The sequence below is a fragment of the Falco rusticolus genome, chromosome 2 (assembly GCF_015220075.1).
Source record: "Falco rusticolus isolate bFalRus1 chromosome 2, bFalRus1.pri, whole genome shotgun sequence".
Classification (NCBI taxonomy): domain Eukaryota; kingdom Metazoa; phylum Chordata; class Aves; order Falconiformes; family Falconidae; genus Falco; species Falco rusticolus.
In genome coordinates, this window is record NC_051188.1 from 80472202 (window position 1) to 80495988 (window position 23787).

Genomic DNA, 23787 nt, shown 5'->3' on the forward strand with positions numbered 1-23787 from the left:
TTTCATAATTTTAGTCAATTGGAGTGTTTACTTTCTTTTGATGCGTGGGTTTTATTGTTTGGGGTTTTTTTTACTCAAACTAAAAACCTAGGTTGTATTTCTGTCTCACAATACACACTTACATTGTTGTGTTTGCCCGCCTTCACATAAAGTGAAGCGGGAGTCTGTAAGGGGGAGTCTGGGGCCAGCCTGGGTGCAAGGTGGGTTACTGCGCTTCGGCCCCTGCTCTCTGAGCTTCTCCGGGCCTGTTGCAGCCATGAGAACTGTGTCAGCACCCAGGCTGGTCGGTGCAACAATGCCTCCCAGTATTCAAGGTGTTTGTGAAGCAGTAACAGTAACCTGCAAAGAGAAGTAGGAGAAACCAAAGATCTATCACAGATAGAATTTCTCTAGCATTTATGAAGTTAAATGCAAGCCAAGAAGAATCTGTTCCAAGCCAGTTAAAAACTAGGAAGAATTATTTCTTTTTGCCTGTCCTTTTTGAAAAGAGTATATACAAAATGTTCATTTTAACTTTTTTGTTACTCTGTATTGGATAATCTGTGCCTGAGCTCAAGAGGAAAAATTAGCTGGCATCAATTACTTTTGTGGAAAGGGAAGAGATTAGATATTCTTGCCACGTGACCTGAAAAAAAGGAAGATTCATGCTTCTGTCAAAATGCAAATTTTACTACACATTTGTGAGATTGGAGATACTGTATAGCAATTGCATAGGTGTGCAAACTGCAGTGGGATGGAATAAATAATGAGCTGATTTGAGAAGAACGTTGATTATGTCCAGCCCAGCCTTGTGGCATTACTCGTAAATCGTGGAGTCCGTACTCTCCTGGCTTCCACTTCCCACCTTTTCTATGATTACAATGCTTATTTTCTATGGACAGTTTCTTTCCAAATACTAGCATAATTGCTGGGTTAAAATTAAATTTCTTCAGGCCTACAACTGCTATCCTGGAAATTGCGGTTATGTCCTGTGCATGTTTTTTAAATATATAGATAGAGAGATATATGGGGGTGTGTGTGTGTGTATATACATACATATGTAAGCAAAGTGATTTTCAAAACCATGCCTATGGGGAATTCTGCCCTACTGTACTTGAAACTTGCTGTCAGCTGAGGAGCATTGTTTGGGGGTGTCAGTATGGTGCTACCCACCAAATCTACAAGACCTCCAGAGCACCCACATTGTGAGCACTAAACCAGGCTAAAATGGGCTATCCCCTCCACCCTGCTCCTTCCAGGGAGAGGCATGTTGCCCAGAGGTCTGGGGTCCTCTGTCACAGGGAAAATGGACTCATTAAATGGATCCGATGGACCATGGAGATTTTTCCAGCCCCAGCCACGGGAGTGGGCATGTGTGTTTTCAGCCACCTAGTCCCACAGCTTAGCAGCAGAGAGCATGAGCAACACAGGCAAGCAGGCCATCGATAGTGCCTGGGCAGGGGTGCTTTACATCTGCAACATCCTAAAGCTGTGTGTTACCATTAAGGAAAAGATTTCTCATGCCTGTAGCGTAATTTTGGGAGTAAGTCAGAGGCATGCAGATAGTGTGGTTATTAGAGGTTTGTTGGCTGGTTTTGCATGATGAGCATGCAAAACTGTTTAAATGTCTTGTGGTGCTGGTGGTGATTCTGTCCGTTGCAAGTGCAGTGCTTAAATGATATGAGAGCTGCTGCCGGGCTATGCAGTAAGCTCCATCTATCTAGCTGTTGGATTTCTCAAGTATCTGTTCCCTTGCATATAGAGGTTAAAGAAATGCACAGTGTTTACCGAAGGTGCCACTGAAGTAAAGTCCTTTCTTAGATATCACTGATGAGCAAACCTGGCTGGGAAAAGAAGGGAGCGTTTAGCACCAAGGGCATCCCAGTCCTGCTTGGCAGGTGTTGCAGCCCAGTCTTGCCTGTCATCTGCCACACTTGAAATTGGGCAGGACACCCTGCTGTTGTGCTCAAGAATGAAATTACAGAGAGCAGTTAGCAGGACAGAAAATGTTTGGCTGTACTTTAGAGAACTGGAGTGGACCTATTAGACCTGCTGCAGCGTGCAGAGTTCTCAAAGAGCTGCTCCCAGCCAGCTTTTGCTCTCAAAGCCTGTGCAAGCTGGAAACTTGAGAGCATTTTTCAGAACTTGAGGCTGACATACGAACTGAATACCAGATGGGCAGGCAGTGCCTGTAATGCTGTGCACAGTGCTTGAATGGCATAAATCTGCTGTGGCACGCAGGAGGCCTCTTGTACAGGCCTGGGAAGTTGTCGGTGTGTGTAACAAAAAGAGGAGAGTGTAACATGAGAGAAGGAATAGGGAACTGAGGAGCTACCAAGAATTAGCGTCCCGTTTCTCCCTTGAAGGAGTTTTATCTGAAGTGGCAAAGGAGGGAGAATAGCTGCCCCCAAACAATCAAAAAGGGCTGGGGGAGGTTTAAAAGGTCCTAAGAGAAGGAGCAAGACTGGCAGGAAGTGTTTGGCAGCCGTTTCTGAGTGAGTTGTATCTGTTTGGAGCCACAAGGAATTTGCAAAACTGAATAATTGTTCCTGTTTATTTCTTAAGTTATACAAAATATAACAGTGTTCTAGCTCGTGTGTTTCAGCATAAAACATCTTGCTGTGGGCTGGTATTTACCCCTGGTTTGATCCCTTTTTCTTTTAAATTGCAGTCTTGCTTGTCTTCTCCCTTTCCATGTAAGAGCCAAGTCTATTCCTGTTGTGCCAACAGGCTGGTGGGAACATTGGTCTGGTCCCCCTTGCTCTGGGTTGATGGCTCATGTCTCTGCGTGTGGCTGCAAGAGGAAGGTTGGCTTCTGTAGTGCTGCAAAGAAGGGCAAACACACAGCCCTGTATAACCCCCAGGAAGAGCTGTCCAGCATTGGGGAGGGGTGTGGGACCCCCATTGCACTCTTGGGTTAGCAGCACCCTTTAGTGGGGGAAGCTTTAAAATGAACTCTGGATCAGCCTTGCATTTCACCGAGGGATATGCAGGGAAATTAAACCTGTATTGTGTGAGAAACTAAGATATTCCTCCTGTCATGCTGAGGTTTAACAGGCTAGGCTGTAGTGGACATTAAAACGTGCGTGTTGACTTGCAGTTTAGCTTAGCTTTGATGCTTACTCAAATGCAATTTCTTTTTGGTTCAGGAGACAAGAATTAAAAAGCTCTTAAGTTTTTGTCCCTAACTGTTGAATTTTCCCCTTTCCACTAAAGGCGAAACCAGCAGTAATGTGTGTCTACCTGCTTTTGGCTTTCAAAATAAAGGCTATCTATATATGCCAGGTAGAACAAGATAAGTTATGGGGGTGCTTGTTCTCTTGATATCAAGCAGGTCAAAGACAGAACTTGAGCTCAAATGCTTGCAGTCGGATAAATCTTTGTAATCAGAAATATTCAAGTTTAGGACAAGGTTTATTAAGGTTCTACAAGGACACTCTCAGGTTTTTGTAAATATGCATATGCCCACAAAACCCATCTGTATCTACAAGAAATGAGGCAAACTTGCAAATTATCTAATCTAAATGTAATATGCAATTAAGGGTTTTGTAATTATAGCTTTAGGAAAAATTAACTTTAAGTGTTGCTTATACTGAAGCAAAAGTGCCAGACTGCAGACTGAACGATGACAAATGGCATGCGTGTATACAGGGAAGAAACAGCATGCAAACACCTACAAGCAGTTGTAAATGACATACTATAATAGAAACTATCCTGAGTTTACTAAACCATAAGGCAGTGTTTGTCTTCCTGGAATAAAATACATGCACAACCAGGTTTTGAAGCAGTGGGACGCCTTCACTGGAAAGCTCAACGTGGAATCCTATGGCATCTTGCAAGTATGGTGAGGCTGTTCTATGGAAAAAGTGATGTCAGCCTAGCTCAGTGATACTCAGCTGTGACATCGAAGTTGTCTGGTTTTACCCAGTGAACTTGCAACAGAATCCCTCTAGTTTCCTGGCTGTGAACGGAAAATATTTCTGAAAATACCATGTGTCTTTTCATCAATGAAGAGAGAATGCAGTGAGAGAAGTTTCTCAAGCAGTTCTGCTTCCTTGTCTTGGTTGTCTTGCAGCCAGCAGATTTCTAAGCAAGTCAGGATTCGTTTCAGTTATCTGATCCATTTGTTTAAGTAGAGGCTGAGTTAACTGAGTGTATATGCTGAGGAGAAATTGAATTTGTGCACACTTGGTCTTTTTTTTAGTATGTGCCGAGGATGATAAAAGGAAGTGGTTGAAATTAAATTTGGAAGATAGCCATTTTAATATTGCTTGTGTTTTCAGCTGTAATATTGTAGCAACAGGTTAGGAAAATTTAATTTCATCTCTAGCAAAGGCATAAGCACAGTGCTCTCCACAGCTGGTGAGGAGGCTTAATCACGTCAGTAACACTTCATTTAGGGTGGGGAAGAGGAGAAAACTGCCCCTCAAGTGCAGTGATAGGTAGTATGGAGAGCTCTTTTATCCCCTTCTGGTTCAGTCAAGTTGTTTTGAATGTCTTTCTCTCCTTTGTTTACATATTCTGTAGTCTTCTGTCTACAAAACACAAGTTAAATAAAAAGTTATCTTGATTTTTAAAATTTCTTTTTAGAGCAACCCATGTCTTGATAGGCAGTTGCCCTACATTTTACAAGCAGGAAGGAGCCCTGGGGCTGAAGTCCCAGTATGGTGTGGACCTCTTACGGATGTTCTCCATAGTGTGGGGTGTTGCTGTGGCAGGAGGTGCTCTGAGCCCATAAAGGCCTCCCTTAGCGGGACCGTGCCACAGTGCAGCATTTGTAGGGTGGAGGGATGACCTTCCGTGGTCACTCCCCAATGGGCCTCACTGGTACGTGCAAATTATTCACATATGCATCTTATTTTGTAACCTGCTATCTCCTAAAGTTTAACTGGTAAACTTACAGTCTTTTAATAATAAACCAAAACATTTATAGAGTGGAGGAGGCATGAAGAGGGTCTAGTGTTTCTGTTGAGGATGTGCGCTCCTCACATGGTTGTCATTGTTCTAAGTGATCATCACATCATGCTTGGCCTTAATGCCTACACTTTAGTTATGGCAGAAGAAAACTAAATAACTTCTTCGGGACCTCTCATTCTCTCTCAAACAACAATGAATGTCAGAGCAATATGTGCAGCTTTTTATTTTTTCTAAATTTTTTTTAATTTCAAACCTTGAAGTATTGGCATCTCATTAGGATGACGAGTCAAACAAAAGGCTTTCTATTTGATGGAAATACATTAATCTAATAAAAAAATCTCTACAGATACTGAGCCAGTCCTATTGGCAGTAGCAGATGTCTCTGATTTAATGGACTTTAAGACCAAAATAATGAATATATTTCAGAGAGATAGTGGTGATAATCTTTTATTCTCACCTTTTCTAAGAACTGGCTGTGGTGCTGTTTTAAAACCAAGATTGACAAAATTCCTAGGAATAAGTTCTCATCTAATTTCATAATGGTAACTCAGTAACATTTTTTTTTGAGCTCATATGCCTGGTTCTCACAACTTAAACAAATTTGCGTCTTTGTGACCTAAGTTTGGCTTAAGTTCTCTTCCATACACTTCAATTTTAGAAATTCATGACAAGCAGGATTTTTAATGAACTCTGAGTCAGCCTTCCGTTTCACTGAGGGATGCGCAGGGAGATGAAACCTATATTTTGTATAGGTGTGTGTATATATATAAAAATATATATACACACCATATTTATAAACCTATATTGTGTGAGAAACAAAGATAATCTTCCTGTCACACTTAGGTTTAAAAGGCTAGGTCTGTAGTAGACAGTTTGTAATGTTGTGTGGGACATGATTGAATAGTTGTCTATTTTTACAGTGTATCTGGAGGATCTCTAGTACGGACTGTTCAAATGGATAGAAAAACCGTTATTACACCTAATTTCCTTTTATTTGCTTATTAGCTATACTGACTCACCGGTGTTGATCTAAGCTATGTTTTCTAGCCTACTTAGCTGTGGTTGCCAGTGGTCCTTGTAAAATTATACTTCTGAAATAAATCGGGCCCAAGTGGAGACTGGTTTTAGTGGTGCCATGACGGAGTGGACAGATCCTTGGGTTGCATTTTTGAAGTCTGGGGCAAAGCCATGGGTAAGTACTCTATCCATAGGTTTTACATGGCTTATGCATAGTGGGGGTCAGGCTCCCAAATTCCTCATCCCAAAAAGAAATGTGGTACAGTGCAGTTAGTGAAGACCATCAATTTTCTTACCTTCTTCCTGAATATTTTCCTGTATTAGAGGTATTTGCTATGAATATATCACTACACTTTTAAAAGCTGGTTAGCTACTGCACTTCTGTCTCTTAGCTGGAAAAGTAATGCATATTCTGCAAGGAAAAACTTTATCTTAGACATAACTGAGGTAATTACTTCTAAGCATTGAACACAATGCATAAGATGATCAAAATATTTTTGTGTGGTATGTCCCAGAAATGTCCAGGAAAATAATTTGCTGCCCCTGTGGCAATGTAGTACTTCTGAGAAATGCTAAAATAACCAGTCTGGGACAGTACTTTTATTTATCAAACAAGTATAAGTAGTGGTGTTGAAAGCTTTCCTTCACATCTTTGCCACCGCTGATGGGTAGCTGGTTAGTATTCTTGAGTTTTCTGATCTTGTGAGGGGAGGTGAGCAGAAAGATGCTTATACTAATGATTTTCATAGCTGCTTTTAAAAGAGAAGTAGCCTGAGTCAGTCATCAGAGAAATCTTGGAGGGTAGAAAGTACACTGAGAAGAGGTGTTTCTTCCGCTCCTGGCTGCTGCTGTTTGTATTTGTTCTCCTCATACAAATGAAGAAGTTCATGGAACAGTAGTTCTCACTTTGAATAAAAAAATAGTTTTAAATTTTTCTTGTGTGGTTTTGATGAGCAGAGTTTATAGAATTCTGAAAAACGGTGAGGAAACTTGTTATGAGACATGCTCAACAGAATGCGTTTTTATACTGTTTCTGACTTGCAACATTATTAGCCTTTCTTCATAGATAGGATTTGCCAAATTTATAGACACATCAAGGAGGCTTACAAAGCTCAATCTGAAAAATACAGTATTTTAAAATATGACGGTAGAAGGTAGAATTCAGTATTTTATGGGTTTCACTCAATTCCTCAACTTACGGATTATGAGATAGGTAAAATACCAGAACTCAGGATGGGGCCAACATATTCAGAACTAAAGATGTCTGTGACTGGTTTAGTAAGTAGAGATACATATGGTATGGTAGAGCAGATGCAGCAGGAAAATGACAATAGCACACTCAGAAAACCCGAAAACAAAAGACTAGAGATGTAAGTACTGGCTGCTGCAGTTCTTGTTGTTGTCAAACACATTAATTCTCACTGGGTTGGAATATTAGGATCAGTGGACCGATTTCTAATTTCATGCTTATATTCATGTAAACCTCATGAACTTCAGAGGGATTGTATACGCGTGACAGCAATAAATTAAAAGCTGTGAATTCTATATTATAGAATGATTAATGGCTTAATTTTTAATTTTGAATTCTTCATAAATAACTACGTGTTTCATGAAATGTCTGTAATGTGCTTAGTGCATGTTGTGCACCTGGCGTTTTTTTAAAACCTGATTTCTTAATGAAATGAGGCTGATGCAATCATGCTGTCTCTGTCATTCTTCCTTCTAATGGCTTTTAAACCTGTGGCATATTTCAGCGGCGTTCAACAGAGAGATGGAAGTCTCAAAGCAGTTTAACTGTTAGGGCCCTCATGAATGTAGAAAGCTAAGTAAAGCAAAAAGGTTGTATTCCTCCTTTTGCTAGTATCTTTTGGATACCAGAGAATTCATGTGACCATGGAGCCTCAAAACACAACTCTGTACCCAGGTGTATTTGGTTTGTGTGGTGAGGGTTATGGTAGCTATGGGGCTACAAGGGTGGCTTCTGTGAGAAGCTGCTAGAAGCTTCCCCCATGTCCAATGGAGCCAGTGCCAGCTGGCTCCAAGATGGACCTGCTGCTCGCCAAGACCAAGCTCTTCAGCAATGGTAATAGCACCTCTGGGATAACATATTTAAGAAGGGGAAAAAGTTCCTGCATAAAACAGCAGCTGCAGCTGCTGGAGAGAGGAGTGAGAATATGCGAGAGCAACAACTTGAGCTCAGTGCAGAAGGAGGGGGAGGAGGTGCTCCAGACACCAGAGCAGAGATTCCCCAGCAGCCGATGGAGAAGACCATGGTGAGGCAGGCTGTCCCTGCAGCCTGTGGATGTCCACGGTGGAGCAGATACCCACCTGCAGCCCATGGAGGACCCCATGCCAGAGCAGGTAGTTGCACCCAAAGGAGTCTGTGACCCAGTAGAGAGCCCACACTGGAGCAGGTTTGCTGGCAGGATTTGTGACCCTGGGAGGGACCCATGCCAGAGCAGTCTGCTCTTGAAGGACTGCGCTCCATGGAAGGGACCCCTTCTGGAGCAGTTTGTGAGGAACTGTAGTCTGTGGGAATGTCTGAGAAGTTAATGGAAAACTTTCCCATGGGTGGTACCCCATGCTGGAGCAGGGGAAGAGTGTGAGGAGTCCTCCCCCTGAGGACGAAGGAGCAGCAGGAACGATGTGTGATGAATTGACTGCAACCCCTGTTCCCCATCCTCCTGTGCTGCTGGAGGGGAGGAGGTAGAGAAAAATCTGGAGTGAAGCCGAGCCTGGGAAGAAGGGAGGGGTGGAGGTAAGGTGTTTTAAGATTTGGGTTATTTTTCTCATTACCCTACTCTGATTTGGTTGGTAATAAATTAATTTTTCCTCAAGTTGAGTCTGTTTTGCCTGTGACTCTAGTTGCTGTGATCTCCCTGTCCTTCTCTTGACCCATGAGCCTTTCATTGTATTTTCTTTCCCCTGCAGTTGAGGAGGGGAGTGATAGAGGGGCTTTGGTGGGCACCTGGGGGTTCAGCCAAGTCAAACCACCACATCAAGAAAGCCATTGGATCTCTGCCTCCTTGTCCTTTACTTGAGAGGTGTATAAACCAGGGAGGGAGCCCAGAAGGATGCAGCGCACTTAAGAACTTTTTCATCAGAGAAGATAAAAATCAATACTATGGGGAGCAGTCTCTGACTTTATGAAAGTCAAACAAGCCTGCGAGGTAAGGCGCTAAAAGGCAATGGAAGTGTGCGGTTTGGTTTGAGCTGGGCTTTACGCTACTGCTGTCCTGCAGCGTGGCTGTGGAAAGCAGGCACTTGGTGAGGATGTGAAAGCAGGGAGAGGACTGAAGTTGTCTGCAGTTCTCAGTGTGGCTGCACAGGAGGAAATGGAGGTTTTGTGGTCAAAGGTCAATGTTGTGAAGTTACAAGGTGCTTTAGGAAAAAAAGGGAGAAAAAACAGATTTTACCAGCAGGTCTTTGAATAAGCACATGATACCCGTATACTTTAAACAAGAAAAAATGAATAGTGCTGAGACTTGCTGTCTTAAACTAGGGCAGATATTTACTTCCTAGACACTTCACTTAGCTGATCTTAACATATGTGTCAGATGCAGAATGTTGCTTCTCCTTGTTCCAGCAAACACTGATTTCCCCAGCCTGACTGTAGGATTCAACAAAACAGCTGCTGGACCACCCTTTACCTCTTGGCCTGTCCTTGAATTGCCTGCCTGTCCTACCTGGGCAGGAATGCAGAAAAGTAAAGAATTCCTGGGTTAAGATTAACTTCTAATTATCTTAGAAGTCAAATACAATTAAGTGAGGGATTAGCAAAAGGGAGACTGGCAGATTCTGTATCCAGCATTGAAACTGGAAGGATCAGACAAGATGACTAACCTATTTTTTAGTTGATCCCTGTCCATTTAAAGAGGAAGTGCAAGGAAACCAGCTGTGCTTTATGGAGCAATCTGGCAAATGCTGTCCTCACAAGGTGCTGGAGAGGAACCAGCTATTCCTTGACTGCTGTTCTCTTTACCCTGTTTCAATCAATACCAGTAAGGCTTGCAGTCCCCAGATGCATAGGAGTGCAGTGAGCCCAGGTGCCTGAGCGGCTGTGCTGTGTCATGCAGCTCTGGAATCCCACCAGAGCAAGACTCTTGGGCAGGCCACTGGCAGAAGAATGATAAATTCTGTTTTCCACGTGTAGAGCTGTAGAAGCAAGATGCTGCAGTGTGTCCAGCCTTGGTAAAAGGGGATGTGTCTCTTTGGGTCTGTGATACAACAATGCTCTTAATGTAAGGGACAAATGCTCCAGACTTCGCTTAAAGCAAAGAGGCTATGGAAGTGGAGCCAAACTATTTTATTTGAGGATAATACTTGACATTTCTATTTTTCCTCGTGCCATTTGTACGGTTCTTAGGCTGTTGTCTGGAAGGGGGCAAGCTGTGCACTGAAAGGCAGTAAGTCTAATGACTGTGTTAAGTATGGTCATCAGCAAAGCTGCTTGCACATGGCTGTAGAGAAGGCAAGTAGGGATTCAAAAATAGGTAGGGGGGTGGGGGTGCCACAAAGAGGGAGATTGTTATTTTCTAGTATGTTTGAACTGTGTTTTGAGAGAGACCAGGTGAAGAGAATGACTCTGATCTTGCAAGTGAAGAACTCGGTGTTTAATGTTTGGTGGTACTTAACAGAACATGCCAATGGAAAAGATCAATGAGCCCACTGCTGTGTTAGGGAGTCAAACACCGAATACCATGGCCATCTCCCAAATGGTACATCTGAACACTGGTGCGGTGTTCCAGCTGTGAGAGGTAGCTGTACCCTACAACCCTTTGGGGAGGGGAGAGGAAGGAGGGCTCCACTTGCTTCATTTTAAACACAAGTCTATGCTTCCCAACAACTCTTCTTAAAGTAATTTGTTAGTGGAAGAAGTTTCTTCCATTCTTACAGGAAAACACTGAGAGTAGATGATTCATCATGAGCTTCAATAATAGCTTATTCAGCTTGCATTGCTCTGTGGTAGGCACAATACTGTTTGTAATTGAAACGGGGCCTTTTTTTTCCCCATCTGTAATGTGCTTCTGAAGTGGTAGATTTACTAATGATGCAACTAGATTTTGATTGTGCAAAAGCTAGACGCTCTGTGCCTTGAAAGGCAGTACCTGATTTGCAGAAGAGACGGTAGAAAACAAGCTTTCACAAGGGAAATTGTTGAGTTGTATAAATAGCACTATACTGAGCATGCGGCAAATGAAAATGGTTTGGTTCCTCACAGCTGACAGTACTTTTATTTTCAGGCATCTGGAACTTCTGCATGACCTGTGGATGCTTGACTTGTTAAAAAGTATTTGTTCCCATCTGCTGGTTGGTCTGGTCATTTGCAACCCTTGTAATAGCTAAGCATAAATACTGGCAGGAAGCTTTGTCTGTGGCAGAAAGTCAGGGTCATGCTTCTGGTTTTATTGGGTGAGACATTGAGGCTGTGGTTTGACAGCCTGGTTGGCCTAGTTGTAGGGCTTCTAGTACCCAAGAGGTCAAAAAGGCCAGTGCCAGATAACACAGGGATTGAAATAAACTCAGTCTGGTGGCTTGGTAAAGACATTTTATTGGGTTAACGTTGTACTGGCAGCATTCGTATTGGATCAGATTTGACTCTCTAAGCTACTGTGGCTTTCTGCTGGTTCAGATGTCACCTGTCTTTCTGCACCTGGTATAGATATGGCACATGTTCAGAGTTAAGTGTTTTGGCAATTTCAGTGGAATCAAGATTCTTCACCAAAGCCCTCTTCAGATCAGTTTTGCCCTGCTACGAAGCCTAAGATTTTTCTACTATTTTTACTTCCCCCGCCCGTAACTGTCAAGCCACATTTCCATGATCAAATATACCAAAGCGAGAAGTTATTAAACTTGCTCCAGCACGGGTTTTGGATGTGAGAATACCTAATTTCCATTTCCATGCCTTAGTGTTTGCCAAAGTGATGCCCCGTGTGACCAGCCCTGCTCTTTTCATTCCAGAATGCACTGCTCCCCAGTGAAAAAAAATTCACAATGAAGAGCCTGCTCCCTGGACTGACTGCTGTACTGTTCCAGTCAAAGCAAATGTGTAACCAAGTCCCTGTAGCCCCCAGCAGCCCTCTCTTGGTGCTTGTTGGGGGGAGCTATGTACAGAGCGGTGCCTTTGAAGGCAGGCCAGAAAGGCATTGGGTCATTTATGCAGCTCCAGAGGCTCGGCATGCCATTTATTGGGTGCGGGGGGGGGCTGAAGCTCCTGTTGCAGTTCAGGGACAGCAACCCCTGAAGGGACGGCAGTCACTGTGCAGCTTGTTTACTGATCAGGGCTCGACTGCTTCACTGTGAGTGCAGGGTTCTGTGTTCTTCCCAGCATTAAGTCCAGTTATATGATCTTTGTTTGAAGAGAGGTGTGAGATGGCATCTTTGGCAAACAGTAATCTTCTTAGTGAGCTGTAAATTGTAAATAATGATTCCTTCCTATTTTGGGAAATTTTTTGCACCATCAGTGGTTTATTGTGTTGAATAAGGCAGGCTTGTTCGTATTTTGAATATTGTGAATATTGTGTAACCTGAATAAGGCACACTTAGAGAGCTGGGTGTTTATTGGGTTGGGTTCCTGTTGCTGAAGTTGCATGGACTGTTTCAGGGCTTTTGCTTTGCTCTTCCTCAGGGCTTGTAAATCCGTTCTCCATTTGATTCTTTTCTTTCTCTTTCAGGACGGTTATTCTGAGTGACGGCCCTTGCACACGCTTCTGAGTGGTTATCATGGGCTTCATTGCCTTTCTGAAGACCCAGTTCATAGTTCACCTCCTCATTGGGTTTGTCTTTGTTGTGAGTGGACTGATCATTAACTTCATTCAACTATGCACACTAGTCCTCTGGCCCATAAACAAGCAGTTTTATCGCCGAGTAAACTGTCGCCTTGCCTATTCGCTTTGGAGCCGTGAGTATGCTTGAAGGGGATGTGAGGGCTGGAAATGGGAAGGGGAGTGTTCTTTGTTTCTCCTTCTGTTAAAAGAAAAAACCCATATATACACAAGTATTTATATACACACAGTTACATGAGTTAGAGAGGAATGGTAAGTTAGATATACTCAGAGCAGTTCAAAGCAGCCATCTTCTCTGAAATACTGGGAAAACATACAAAAGTCAACGGACTGATAAGTATTGTCACTCCGTTATTCAAAAACGTAGGAAATAAAGCTTCTCCCCAGCCTTACTTGACTGGTAGGAATTGCAGATCCTGTCTCAATACCATCTTCATCTGGTATCAGAGCCTGTACTAAGTGATGGGGAAAGGGGAATTCACAGACTCCTTCAGGTATTAAGCGTATGTGCAATATTTACCACTTAAGAGCCCAAGTAAACTGTGTCCTCTGCAGAGAAAGACATATGCGGGAAGTATCTAGTGTAGATGCCTGAACTGTGTGTCAACTTCAGAGTCCTGTTATGCCCTACAGTGTACATCTCTGGCGTCGGTGTCTCCTTTTGTGAGTAATTTGTCGCTCTTTCCTTCTCTACAGTGGGTGCAGCTGCTTTGCTTTTTCTTTCAGACCTTTGCAAAACCTCCTCTGTGTGGATCACTTTTTTTTTCTTCTCCTCACACAGTTTAACAGGGGATTAGATTTCCAAAATGAATGTTTAGAAGGTCCCTTAGTCCAAATGTCACCTCCTGTTTCAGCAGTGAATCATCTAACTTGTTTCCATTCTCCATCCCCTCCCGGAATGCATGACCACTTACCTTAGTGCTCAGCTCAGCATCCAACTCCCACTTCGAGTAAATGAGTCACCTGAATAAGTACTTAAATTACAGTTAGGCAGTCCACTAACAGGCACCCACATTTCTTAAATCATCGATATGAAGTACTACCAACAAAAACCCTCCAAAGAATCTAGTTTATTTTTTTTAAAGCTTGTTGTCCTTCCTGTGCTTTTTGTCGTACCTATTGAGAACGTTGTCTGAGTAGCACAGGAGAAAGGAAATTAGAGTGTGGCAGACAAACTGTTCAGGAGAAAAGGTAATGGGAGAACTTACAAGTAGAAACTTCAAAATTAGCTTGGTTGAAGGGAGTTGGGGCTATATGGGATTATTTATTTTTTTTTTTTTACTTACAGGAATTTTTTAATGTGTTTTAATAATGTAGAATCCGATGTCATGCTGAAAACTATTGTTGCACTAATAGTCTGGCTTTTCTGAGCAGGTGAGCTGCTTGTGCCTGTAAGGCTTGTAGGTTCAGACCCTTGATTTCTACAGGTTAGCATTGTACATGGAAAAATTACGTTTTAAATGCTGTTATCTTCTATATGCTAGAAACAACCTATGCTATTGTTCAAAAAGGTTTGGAGAAGCTGAGTAAATAATTGGCCTGTACCTAGGATAATTCCTCATGTATAGCCTATTATAAATGAAATTACTGAGAAATTAAGCTACGAAAATTAATGTAAATGTTCTGTGGGATTGCAGAGTGCTGATGGCCTGCGATGGAAGAGCTGACAGAATATGCACTTCAATTGTGATTTATAACGAATTAAGTAAGCTGTGTTAATGCAGCAGTTCATGTGTTGCCATTCATAATGAAATATATTTCATTATGTGGAAGCCTTTTGGCAATGAACCTGTAGGTTGGTGTTCTGTTCTGGATGCTGTGTTTTGCTTGCTTCCTCCAAGCTGTTTAGTTTTAGGCTGAGGGTGTTCATGTCAGAGCTGTCTGTAGCAGAAGCTGCTCTGCCTGTCCAGCAGAGGATTGGTGTGCAGGGGTAGATACACAGGTGATTGTGTATCTGGCTGCGTACTATAGCCCACTGAAAACCAGCCTCTATTCTTAAAGTATCTCTTCTCAGATACATAAAGCACAGCTTCAGGAGGGGAAGAGATAGACCCTATCCAGTGTTTGTGGTAAAGAGGTCTGCTGGGCTCTGGCCTCAGTGTAAAACCCTTTGCAGTGCGTCAGATTTGTGATGGGTAGTCTGCACTTCAAGCTCTCCTATGTCAGCTCCTTTCAGATGATTCATGCCTTTGGAGAGCACGGCGCATTTGGTTTAGTCCAGTTGCAAAAATAATCTCTCATGTTAGTACTTGAAACTGAGAGGTGTGCTGTGCCTCTTGCTTTGTTTTCTGGGTGGTTTGGGAGGCCCTAAGCCGCCCTGCTTTGGCATGTGGGAACCCTGGCTGCAGGAGGGAGTTTCTTGTAGCAAAGGTGTTGCTTGTCCTCTACTGGAAGTATCCCAAGCAGTGCAAGTGTTACCATCCCTTCGTTCAGAAGGATGGTCTTGCTGTAGCATTGGCAGGATTGGTGCCATGCAAAATAGCTGTAACCCACACACACAAAAAAAAAAAGGAAATGAACCCACTCCTGGTTATAATTACATCATCTATCAGTACACTTGTAAAGGACAATCTGTTTCCTTGTATGAATTCTCTGGCTCATCAACCCTCATTTCTCAGTATGAACCCTGGCAAATCTCTCAGCAAAGCTTCTTCCACTACTTTAGAGTGAATGGTACAAGAAGGGCTCTGCAGAAAGTCATCCACACCTGCCTCTGCAGAATTCTTTTCTTGACTTTTGAAGAAGGAACACACCCATTTTATTTAATTTTTGGTAAGAAAATGCAGCAACTGTAGCAGGCACTGGAGATGCTCCTCCTTGGTACGTAGACAACAACGGAAAGGGAAAACCACAAAGAACCACACTGTGTTTGGTACCGCTACTTCATTCTCCTGGCCACTGACTTGGAAGAGCATAGCTCTCAACTGGAGACATTCTTGGTGTCCTCTTTCCCCTTTTACTGAGCCAGGATGACCAGGGCAAGAAAGGAGAGTGATCCACATCATTTGCAAAGGACACAAGAGCTGGAAAGCAATGATAGAAATCTGTAGTTGATACAAACTATTATTCTGTCTTTCCTCTGCTGTATTTCCAGTTGACAGGGTTATGCTGTCTTGATCAGCAAGCAGCATAACTTTGTCATGCCTCCAAATGAATGAATCTTGAAAATTAAAGAGGGGAATAAGCTGGGGTTAAGTGGTCACATGGGGAATACAAGTGAAAAAACTAGTGCTAGAAAAGCTATGTATCTTCAGGAGACCAGGACTGATTTTCCATATCATTCACCCAAATACTATTTGCCTTCTCTCTGATGTGGTGCAAAATTGGACTCTTACTTAGCAGTATGGATAGATTACCCTGTTGTGATCCCACCGATCAGAAGTCCTTGTGCTGGAAGGCGCTGCCCCATTTTGCAAAACCACAGTCTCCCAACGGGAAACTGAAACTTGACAGAGCCCAATGTAGAGAACCGCGGGAGTGCCTTCCAGTTTTGACTCTACAAGTTTGTTGTAGTAATGTAAGAAGAGTTGGACTTTTTAATTGCCATATTTGTGCAACCAGATTTTGACTGCATCCATATCTCATTGAAATGAGGAAATACCAATGGCTACAGTTTGCATGGAAACAAATCTTCCTACTGGGAGAATGAACTATTTTCATACCTTTTATAGTTGTCCTATAATACAAGCAATGTCTTCCATCTGTCTTGTTGCACTGAAAAGAGAGAAATAGGCTAACCATAGCAACTACATTCAGTGCGTGTTGAATTTAAGTGGAAGGATTTTCTTAAGATGAAAAAAGGGGAGGTGGAAAATAAGAGAGGGTAATGAAGGAAATGTTCAGGGTGAAGTAAGAGACACGCTAGGATATTGAAAAGCTGGAGAAGACAGAGAGGAAAGGGCTTGTTCTTTCTTTTGCGGTGAAAGGACACAGTTTACCATTCTTGTCTTTGCCCAGGTATTTTGATAAATTAGCTCAATTCTCTGCTGCTTCCGACTCTGTGTTGATGACCATAATACAGAACAATTAGAGTCCTGTGTTCTAATATTAAAATCTGTTGCAGAAGATCTATGGCACTGTATCCCTTTAAAAGCCTTTTATTGGTCTGTTTACCCCATAAAGCTTGTTTCATGTTGAGTAAAAACATTAGGCTGCATCTATGCATAATTTGTATTCCACCTGGGAGAAATGGTACTCATTTAGTGGAGCAATCAACGCTCAACTGTCTGTTTACAGGCACAAAGTTCTGGGTTTTTTTCCAGTTCGTATTTGTAATATGATGCCCAAACTCGTCACTGGTAAAAATATCCATAATGCACGTATCTAGTGCCTGAAGTACTGCTTAGGGATGGTGATGTGGTCTGGTCTATACCCATCATTTCACCTTTACTTGGTTGGATTGAAAAAGTGACAGTGTTGTTGGTAGTCAGAAGAGACTAGGCACTGAATGGGGCTGGAGGTGAAATGCTTTAAGTGGCACCCTTAACTTCTCTCTGTCTTCATGTTTGTTAGAGTTGGTAATGCTGCTGGAATGGTGGTCAGGCACAGAGTGCACCTTGTTCTCAGATGAGGCCACGGTGAACACCTTTGGGAAAGAACACGTCATCATCATCTTGAATCACAACTTTGAAATTGACTTCTTGTGTGGCTGGACTATGACAGAGCGCTTTGGCGTGCTAGGGGTACGTGGGGACCATGAGCATTCCCTTCACTGGAGGAGAACAGGTCTATTTAAAACTCATGCATATACAATTTCTTTGCATTTGAGTTTCCAGTCAGAACTCGATCAACTCTTTGTCATTTTAACTTTAATGTCTTTGTTTGATCTTGTACAAATCAGCAAATGACGTGTTTGGATTGTTGTTTTTGTTTTTCTCCAAGAGTTCCAAAGTTCTTGCTAAGAGAGAGCTACTATATGTGCCTCTAATTGGCTGGACGTGGTACTTCCTTGAGATTGTTTTCTGCAAAAGGAAATGGGAAGAAGACAGAGATACAGTTATTGAAGGATTAAAACGTTTAGCTGATTATCCTGAATATATGTGGGTAAGTGTGGATTTCCTCCTCTAGTATCGACTGCTACAAGTGAAATTGTGATGGAGGTACTCATGTGGTACTCTAGTCTTATGTACCAGGAGGAGGTCTGCTTACGATTTCTTTCAAGTGTTGTCAAGCAAAAAACTGAGCTCTGTTTAAGGAGATCTTTTGGGATGTGCTGGTAAAGTATTGCTCTGTTTGCCTGTTGGTAAGGGAGGCCATTTGGGAAACAATTTAGAAGCTTGCATAGATAATCAAATGCTTGACCATAACTGATATATTGGGCTTTTGTGCAATACTTGTTAATATTGTCTGAACTTATTTTACCTTAAAAAAAAAAAAAAAAATCAACATTCTATATTTGACCACTAAATCTATATAACCTTAACCTACATTTTCTGAGGTAGGCTAAAAAGACACATAAACAAAAAAGTCTCTTCTGGAGAAGTCGGTGAATTTTGGGGGGGGGGGGGGGAGATGCACAGACCATGGATTTTTATAGGAATTTCTTGTTAATATGTTCATTCATCTGTGAAGTTACTGGTTTTCCAAAAAGTCTCTATGAGAACACATGGCAAGCTTACATCTGCTTTTGTCGTTTTTTATTTTGACGTTTTTTGAAGTCAAGGGTGAAACATCTATGTTTCATAATGTGCAATGTTGTTAGGTTTTACTGCAGCAACACAGCAGTATAACCAACCTATTAAACTTCTTCTAGCTTTGAATGCAAATATTTTGATGAATTTATTGGTTTGCTTTTATAGCAGCGCATGTAACATGCAGTTATTTGGCTCATAAAACATTTTAAGAGGCTTTTTGTGTATTTTAATTGATTTTTCAATATTATCTAGTACAGCTTGTTAAGATTAATAGTGAAATATTAAGCCTAAGCCTTAACTAGTACATTGTGAACATATAATTTGTGACTTTCTATCATTACAAGGGTATAAAAAATAAGAATTTGGAGAATGTATTTTAAACTACTTAATTGCTTGAATATATAGATAGGACTTACATTTAACATATCCTCCTGATTAGCGTTGGAAAAGAAAAAACCCTACCAATTAAAAAAATCTCAAGATTGTACTTTGGTTGCAGTTCTGTACTTCTTAATGATTCTACGATTGAGGATGAAGGACTAGTCTCTGGGGAAAAAAACCCAGAAAATAGAAATGCAAAATGTAGTCAGCATTGATTATTTAAATCAAGACTTTCTGCTTGGTAATTTAGATCATGATTAAAATTGACTTGAGTAAATCAATTTCCTAATTTTTGTGCATTCCAAATGCAACAATTAGAGCTGCTTGCACAACCTTTCATCTTGAGGTCTTTCTCACACGTGCGTTGCAGTGCCGTCTGTACCTTGCTCGCATACTTGGTCCAGAAGGATCACTGCACCGTTGAGTTGAAGAGCGGTGAGAATTTGGTATAGAGGAGAGCTTGCGTTGCAGACTGGGGTTGAGGAGAGCTTGCGTTGCAGACTGGGGTTGTGATTGCCGTGTTACACTCTGTACCTTGTGCTGTCCTTGCCACTTGATGGTGGTGGTTGGTCAGGTTTTCCTAATGAATGTGCCCTTTCCTAATGAAAGGGCCAAATGAAGGTTGCAGGACCAGTTCCTATTCTCTCACTGCACTCTGGCAGGTCTAACTCTTGTGTCTATGGCTTTGTGGTTTTAACATTCATTTAACTTTTGTGGCGCACAGCATGTGGATACACTATAGAGAAAAACTCAAGCATCTGCAGTACTGACAAATAGCACACGTGCAGCAATGCTTTCGATAAGTCTTTCTTTTGAATTGCAATGTTGCAGCGTTGCACGATACTGAGAGTATTAGCGGCCTGCCCTTCTCCCCCTCCATTGCTTGCCTGGGATGCAGAGGTTTGTGTGTTCAAATGCAGCAATATTTCCCTTGCTGGCACAATGGGAATGATGTCCACCTTTCAGAAAGGCATGAGATAAACAGAAAATCATTTTCTCCTTTTGGCTTTGTATTGCTTCTGGTCTCCCTCTTAACTAGAGCAGAGGTGATAGAGAGGCGGGAGAAGGGCAGATCGATGTTTTATACTGCTTGAAGTCAGTATGGGAGGATTTAAGTCTTTAATAGTTACTCAGGATACCACAGATACTACAAGATAAACAAGGTAAAAGTTTCAGGGAAAGGCACCATTTTTTATGAACACAACTGATACAAATGCAAAAAAACCCCACCACCAAAAAAACCCCACCCAAACAAAAAAAGCCACAAACAGAAAAGCTTTCAGACAATTCTCTCTGCAGACGGGTAATTCAGGTGGTACAGTACAAATTTTAAATGAGGTAGCTAATGATTAATATGTTTTTTCCAAAAGTGGTCATGTACTGACATTTGGACTGCTTTTTATGATTTGTTAGAGTAGTCTTATCACCAGCCAGCCAAAGCTTTCAGGGTTTTTTTTCTTTAAGTAAATGTTTCGGGTATAACCATTTGGACTCTTTGCGCCTTAAATTTGGTACTGATGTTGTTAAAATTAAATAGAATTGTAAATGAGTTTTGAGGTGATGCTTATGCCTAATACTTGATAAACAAATTAGACAGTTGAAGTGTGTGTGCATGCATGGGTGTATGTTTATCTTACACAACTTTTCAGTATTCTGCTTGGTTCCTTTTGATCTCAAGATATCGTTGGGTTTGCCTTTTGTCTCGTATTAGTTTCTCCTGTACTGTGAAGGAACTCGCTTTACAGAGACCAAACATCGTATCAGTATGGAGGTAGCTGAATCCAAGGGGTTGCCTAAACTGAAATACCACCTGTTGCCCAGAACCAAAGGTTTCACCACTGCTGTCCAGTGTCTCAGGGGAACAGGTATGGGCAAGCTGCTACTTGTTCTTTGCATTAATTGTAATGTGTTGTTTAGTATACTCTGTGTAGTACAGTGTAGTATACTCTGTTCATTATGTCCATTACAATTACTGAGTTGGCAGTAATAAGCATTCAGCATGTTAACCGTTAATTTGTAAATTGCCACATCGTTCTGATACCGGTCTTAAAAAAAAAAAATAAACCTTTCATGTATGTCATTGTTGCTTAGTTAGTTCATCAAGTTGTCTTGTGTTTTGATAACACACATGCTATGTAGATGGGAATGTCAGGTGGCCGATACAGATAAATACGACATGTAAACACAAAGTAGTGAAAGACTCTGCCACCTGACATCATTAACGCAAGGCTTGCAGAAGGCTCTGTTGCCAACGCAAGGATGCCAGCAGCACAGTTGCTGGAATTGCTGCTATAACAGCCATATTTTCTTTTTTGCAACAGTTTCAGCAGTGTATGATGTAACACTTAATTTCAGAGGAAACAAGAACCCGTCTTTATTAGGAATTCTTTATGGAAAGAAATATGAAGCAGATATGTGTGTAAGGTGAGCATATAATGATGGAGGTGAGCCCTAAGATGTATGCTTTGGCTGCGTGTATTCAGTGTATTCAGATTTTACAGGGAAATGTCCTTTCCTGTAGTCCCCTTTTCCTTGTCCTTCAAGTTTCTCTACAGGCCACAGAGACCCCCCTGTTCCCCCCTGCTTCAGCTGGCTTTTGTGTGAGATCCCATCATAACCACCCAGCGAGTCAGATCACTGGACAGGCTTTTCAGCCTGCGTGTGACCACACTGTCGTTCCAGGGTTTCCCTCTTCTGTGCAGTGAGGACACTTGTCTGCCTTTTCCCCTTCTCTGCTGGGAACAGAAAACCAACTGTTCTGCCCCCTTCCCAGTCCCTGCAAGCATATGCATAGTATAAATAGCCTGTCCAACTTCTGTAGTTTCTTGTAGTAAACAGTGTAAAGCACCATAGCGTGCTAGTTTCTGTCCTTCTCTCACAGTTTGGTGAGCTAATTAGAAGTTAAATAATACTGAAATTCAGACATTGTATGAATGAGGTGGGACATTCCTCATGTTCCTCGTTACTCTTCTGCCTGAAGGAGTAACTGCTAACACCTAACTCCATGCAGCATGTACACATGCTTGCTTTTTCTTGTTTTCTCCTTGCCTTCTGCTTTCAAGGCTTCCTTGTGATCATAAAAACTACCAGCCCTTTCTGCCTGAATTTTCTTTTTTGTCTCTTATGTTTGGGCCTGACAATTGTCCTGGTGGTTCTTTCCACAGTTGTTCTGACAGTTAATTTCTGCTTCTCTGGGGACTTTACCCACACTTTAGAAAACATTGCTACATGCTGGCAATGAGGCTGATGTTTGGTTTTCAAAAGAAAAACAAAAAAAAGCCTTGCTACTTCCCCCCACACCTTTCTCCTCTGGCCTCGGGTCTGTGTGTTGCAGATGCACAACACTGACTCTGTACATAGTCCTAATGAAAGCAGGTGTGTCTTACCAGAGCCTCCAATGGTGAAGGACTTTGTGGGGAATCAGACCAATTATCCATTCTGTCAAGGTGTAGCAGCAACAATTCTGTGGAAGTAATGCTGTGCCAGCGGAGGCAGAGTGCTGCAGCCCTGATGGGGAAGGACATACGTTCCAGTTCTGTTCTCCGATACTGCAACTTCCACGTTTTAGTCTTTTGGTTGGAAAGAAGGCTGTGGAGGTGATGGGGAGAGAGATCGGGTCACTCATTTGCAAGGGGTTTCATTTTGATTATTTACAGACAGCATAGCAGCTAGCAAAACCGCTGGTCAGGCCGTTAGTTGCCAGCTGTGATTCCATACTGATGGCAGAGGCATGTGGCATGTCTAGCTAGATCTGGGGTATGCATGCATGGATGTACAATCTGCGTAATTATACATTGAAGAGTGGTTGCATTCAGTTAAATATCTTATGTCTTGCTAATGGACGTGCAAGTTGGTTTTATTTGTTGGTGTGGTAGTGGGAGGAAAGGAGAGAAATGTACTTTTTAATAGTTGTTAGAATAGGTTTGAGTTCATAAAATTCTGTTGAGGATGATGTTGCCAGGTACAATTACTAATGGTACTCGATTAAACTAATGGCTATGTTCAGATAATTTAGATGATTTTAAATATGTTTTTGGAGTGAATCAATGTTCTCAAGATGCTTTTCTACACTTGAAGCTTTTTCTCTGTGTTGGAGGGCAAGCTATGAGAATAAAGGAACTTTTTAACAGTCTGTTTGTTGAAAATTGAACATATATCCATCATGTACCAGCAGACTTAGATTAGCCCAGAGAAAGAAAGCCCGTAAGCTTTTGTTCTTGGTACATGTGTATGCAATCACCTGCGCAGAGGTAAGAAGATTAGCTTTCTGCAGAGGATCCAGTCTTTCTCCTGACCTGGCTCCAGAGGAAATAATCGGTTAAACCACCAAATGTTATTGCTGTGAGTACCCTCTAGCGGTGACAGCAATACACTGATAGCAATACATTTTACCAGAAAGCTTTCGGCAAATTACTTTTTACTGAGCTTTTATTGAGCATTATATGCATTAATTGAGCAGCTCTTCCTGTTAGATCTAATGATAGTAAATCTGTAAAATCTGGTGTTCAAATCTTTTATGGGATGCAGAAATTATTAGAAGTGTGCTTGAGTATCTTCCCACTGCTGCTGTAGACTCGAAGGCTTTAGTTCATCCTGTTGAAGTATATTACCTGGTTGAACAGGAGCGAGTCAGTTGTATCTGGGATCGCTGTGCCTAGAGCCCTTCCAGAGGTCACTCATCTGTTCTTAGCGCATTGCTGTTAGAGGGCCCTGCTACAGTCCAAGTGTTGCCAAAATATGTTCAAGCTGAGGGCAAGGTGTGTGCCTACCCTCTACAAACTGAGCAACTTATTTCTGAATTAATCCAGGACTGAGATGTGTGCCACAGAGAAAGGAGACAATACATTTGTGAGCGTGTTAGTGGCCTATCTCAAAAAAGAAAAGAATGCAGGAAAATGGTTGGCTCTTCACCACTAGGAGGAGGCTCTTAAAAGGTGCCTGTTCTCGGTGAGGTCAGGTCAGTACCTGGAGCTGGGCATAATTTTTGTATGCACCCAGAACTGCATGCCTCAGTCTGGAGGGCTGGAGAGGAAGGAGAGAGGCGTGCAGTCACAGACCTTTCCCTTAGAGTTGGT

The 23787-nt window shown here is 42.0% G+C and overlaps 1 protein-coding gene across 9 annotated transcripts in view; it reads left to right on the forward strand.

The window, feature by feature from the left end:
* AGPAT3 (1-acylglycerol-3-phosphate O-acyltransferase 3) overlaps positions 1-23787 on the forward strand; it is a 94084-nt gene that overhangs the window by 63702 nt on the left and 6595 nt on the right. For 7 of the 9 annotated variants that reach the window (XM_037376717.1, XM_037376709.1, XM_037376711.1 and 4 more), the window contains 5 exons: positions 12588-12814; positions 17211-17380; positions 17580-17741; positions 20424-20577; positions 21034-21136. In XM_037376717.1, the coding sequence (XP_037232614.1) occupies positions 12637-12814; positions 17211-17380; positions 17580-17741; positions 20424-20577; positions 21034-21136 (767 nt within the window). In that variant the 5' untranslated portion in view covers positions 12588-12636. Of the gene's footprint in view, positions 1-6064; positions 6089-12113; positions 12213-12587; positions 12815-17210; positions 17381-17579; positions 17742-20423; positions 20578-21033; positions 21137-23787 lie in introns of those variants that run through there. The other 2 variants (XM_037376718.1, XM_037376716.1) reach the window with 2 other exon arrangements.